The sequence below is a fragment of the Pristiophorus japonicus genome, chromosome 5 (assembly GCF_044704955.1).
Source record: "Pristiophorus japonicus isolate sPriJap1 chromosome 5, sPriJap1.hap1, whole genome shotgun sequence".
NCBI classification, from domain to species: domain Eukaryota; kingdom Metazoa; phylum Chordata; class Chondrichthyes; family Pristiophoridae; genus Pristiophorus; species Pristiophorus japonicus.
The window spans coordinates 136154443-136158299 of NC_091981.1; the positions used below are offsets into that span (position 1 = coordinate 136154443).

Sequence of the window (3857 nt, forward strand, 5' to 3'; positions counted from 1 at the left end):
ATTAACGATTACCGGCCAGTACCAGCACGGAGAGGGGGCCAAAGAAGAATCGGGGGGGGGGTTGATGGATCAGAGGCCAGGAGAATAACTCCATCCCCGATCCTTCTTCAGCCATCACCCGGTCCCTGGGACACCCAGCAGCTAATTGGGAAGCCGAGGATGGGTGGATCCAGGAGGTAAGTGCCTTTCCACTTACCTGCTGGATCCAGCGTACCTGCTTCACCAACCCCCCCACGATTGGACAGCCCCCCCGACCTTTCCAATAGATCCCACTGGGCCACCGACCCTACCCCCGAGGCCTTCAACCTCCCGCTCCTCCAACCCCTCAGGCCTCCGATTTTTGACCACCCTCCACCACTGCACAGGCCTCCAACCACTCTCCCAGCCTTTGATCCCTCAGGCCTCCGATCTCCGTCACTCCACCCTCCTCCTGCCTCCGATCCCTCCCTCCCTCCCTTCTGTCCACTACCCAGCTGCTGCCTAGTGCTGAAGTCTCTCAATCTGGCTGTCTCCGTCCAGGAAACAGAGAAACACATTTTAATCAGGTCTAGCCATTAAATTCAGCCTGAGGGAAACATGTTCTTCCGAGTTTCCCAACCGCAATACAGCCCCCACCCGCTCCCTCCTCGTCTCAGAGTAAAAGTCTAGCCCAAAAAGGCTGCAGAGGGATATTGACAGAATAAGAGATTGAGAAAGAAGGTGGCAGATGGAGTATAATGTGAGGAAATGTGACATCTTTCACTTTGGTAGGATGAATAGAAAAACAGACTATTTTTTAAATGGTGAGAAACTATTAAATGTTGGTGTATAGAGGGATTTGAGGGCCCTTGTACACAAAACACAGAAAGTTAGCATGCAGGTACAGCAAGCAATAAGGAAGGCAAATGGCATGTTGGCCTTTATTGTAAGGGGCTTGGAGTATAAGAGTAAGGAAGTCTTACTACAATTGTACAGGGCTTGGCTGAGACCACATCTGGAGTACTGTGCATAGTTTTGGTCTCCGTTCCTTACATTGGAGGTGTTGCAATGAAGGTTCACTAGGTTGATCCCTGGGTTGAGAGAGTTGTCCTATTAGGAGAGATTGAGTAGATTGGGCCTATACTCTCTGGAGTTTAGAAGAATGAGAGGTGATCTTATTAAAACGCATAAAATTCTTAAGGGGGTGACAGAGTAGATGCTGGGAGGATGTTTCTCCTGGTTGGGGAGTCTAGAACTAGGGGGCATAGACTCAGAATAAGGGGTTGCCCGTTTAAGATTGAGATGATGAGAAATGTCTTCATTCAAAGGGTTGTGAATCTTTGGAATTCTCTACCCCAGAGGGCTGTGGATGCTGAGCCATTGAGTATATTTAAGATAGAGATCGACAAATGTTTAGACTCTTAAAGGAATTGGGATTATGGGTGTTATATATGTAAACCTGTAAGTACCTTGTTTAACCACTAGAGGGCTCATCCCCTGGAGTCCCAAGGGATCCCACAATCTCTTGGGAGCACCTGTACTTAAGAAGGCCTCACAGGCTGGAAAGGCACTCTGGAAACCTGCAATAAAAGACTGTCACACTTTACTTTGAGCTCACAGTATTTGGTCAGACTCTTTATTCAATACATAACAATGAGGATCAGGCGTGAAAGTGTAGTTGAGGTCGAAGATCAGCCATGATCTTTTTGAATGGCAGAGCAGGTTCGAGGGGCCGTATGGCCTATTCCTGTTCCTATTTCTTATGGTCTTAATTCTTCCATCTGATTGATTAAGGAGATACCTAGTTGCCTTCTCTGTTCACTCAAGTCCCAGATGCCCGGTTTCCCTCGCTGTGACGTTATCAGCTCGTACTTTCAGCAACCTGCCACACAAAAATATTAAAAACCTAACTGTGCAAGGGCAAGTGTAACTAATGGCAGACACAGTTAGATGCCCTGCCACAACAAATTATGGCTCATTATAAATGTGGACATCGGGATTTATAATGGAAAAGTTGGCACAAAAGTGTGACAAAAACATGTCAACAAAAAATAAGGCTTTGTAAGAAAGTGTGCAGAGGTAAGATCGTTGTTTTTTTCGCTCTACTTTACACTCAGAAAGTCAGTTCCCAAAAATAAACTTTTCAAGGTCACTTCGGCTCTGAAAGGCAATGGAGAGAGCGCCCCCTGCCGGCTCCAGACCGCATTACTGCAGCGCCAGAGCCGCATTTAGGGACAGTTTGCGACAGCATGTTGCTGTTTCTCTCTGTGGCTTTACGGCAGGCCCTGCAACATGGCGGAGTTGGTCGGAGATTGTGTGGCCCCCAGCCTCAGTCCACAGCTTTCCTTCCTCGATGCCTGTTCCTTCATAGAGAGCCCGGACTCGTGCCTGGTGCTGGACACCTACAGGAGGCACATCGCCCTCTCGCCCATGTACCTCAACCGGAAAAGGACCGGCATCGAGAGGCAGCTCAAAACAGAACTGTTCAGGTTCTCGGAGAGGTGAGACCCTGGGAGTGTGCGAGGCAGGGAGGGAGGTAGAGTGACATGGAGGGAGTGAGGGGGATAGGAGGAGTGTGAGGGGAGGGGAGAGAGAGAGAGAGAGAGAGAGTGAGAGAGTGAGTGAGTGAGTGAGTGTGTGTGTGAGGGAAGAGAGACTGATTCCAGGGATGGCTGGACTGTCATATGAGGAGAGATTCGATCAACTGTGCCTTTATTCACTGGATTTAGAAGGATGAGAGGGGATCTCGTAGAAACGTATAAGATTCTGATGGGACTGGACAGGTTAGACGTGGGAAGAATGTTCCTGATGTTGGGGAAGTACATAGTCTTAGGATAAGGGGTGAGATGAGGAGAAACTTCTTCACTCAGAGAGTTGTTAACATATGGAATTCCCTGCCATAGAGAGTTGTTAATGCCAGTTCATTGGATACATTCAAGAGGAAGTTAGATATGGCCTTTACGGTTAAAGGGATCAAGTGGTATGGAGAGAAAGCAGGAAAGGGATACTGAGGGAATGATCAACCATGATCTTATTGAATGGCGGTGCAGGCTTGAAGGGCCGAATGGCCTACTCCTGTACCTATTTTCTATGTTTCTATGTATGTGTGTGAGGGGAGAGAGAGAGAGAGTGTGTGTGTGTGTGAGGGGAGAAAAGAGAGAGAGAGAGAGAGAGAGAGAGTGTGTGTGTGTGTGTGAGGGGAGAGAGAGTGTGTGTGTGTGAGGGGAGAAAAGAGAGAGAGAGTGTGTGTGTGAGGGGAGAGAGAAAGAGAGTGTGGGAGAGAGAGAGAGAATGTGGGAGAGAGAGAGAGAGAGTGTGTGTGAGGGGGAGAGAGAGAGAGTGTGTGAGGAGAGAGAGTGTGAGGGGAGAGAGAGAGAGAGAGTGTGTGTGTGAGGGGAGAGAGAGAGTGTGTGTGTGAGGGGAGAGAGAGAGAGAGTGTGTGTGTGAGGGAGAGAGAGAGAGAGTGTGTGTGTGAGGGAGAGAGAGAGAGAGAGAGAGTGTGTGTGTGAGGGGAGAGAGAGAGAGAGAGAGAGTGTGTGTGTGAGGGGAGAGAGAGAGAGAGAGAGAGAGTGTGTGTGAGGGGAGAGAGAGAGAGAGAGAGAGAGAGTGTGTGTGTGTGTGAGGGGAGAGAGAGAGAGAGAGAGTGTGTGTGTGAGGGGAGAGAGAGTGTGTGTGTGAGGGAGAGAGAGAGAGAGAGAGTGTGTGTGTGAGGGGAGAGAGAGAGAGAGAGTGTGTGTGTGTGAGGGGAGAGAGAGAGAGAGTGTGTGTGTGTGAGGGGAGAGAGAGAGAGAGAGTGTGTGTGTGTGTGAGGGGGGAGAGAGAGAGAGTGTGTGTGTGTGTGAGGGGAGAGAGAGAGAGAGTGTGTGTGTGTGTGAGGGGAGAGAGAGAGAGTGTGTGTG

At 49.4% G+C, this 3857-nt stretch overlaps 1 protein-coding gene across 1 annotated transcript in view; it reads left to right on the forward strand.

Moving 5' to 3' along the window:
- The first annotated feature begins 2244 nt into the window (after positions 1-2244).
- The window catches only part of polr1f (RNA polymerase I subunit F), a 30136-nt gene continuing 28523 nt past the window's right edge, over positions 2245-3857 (forward strand). Inside the window, exon 1 of the mRNA XM_070879965.1 lies at positions 2245-2459. Coding sequence (XP_070736066.1) covers positions 2251-2459 — 209 coding nt within the window. The 5' untranslated portion in view covers positions 2245-2250. The remainder of the gene's footprint in view (positions 2460-3857) is intronic.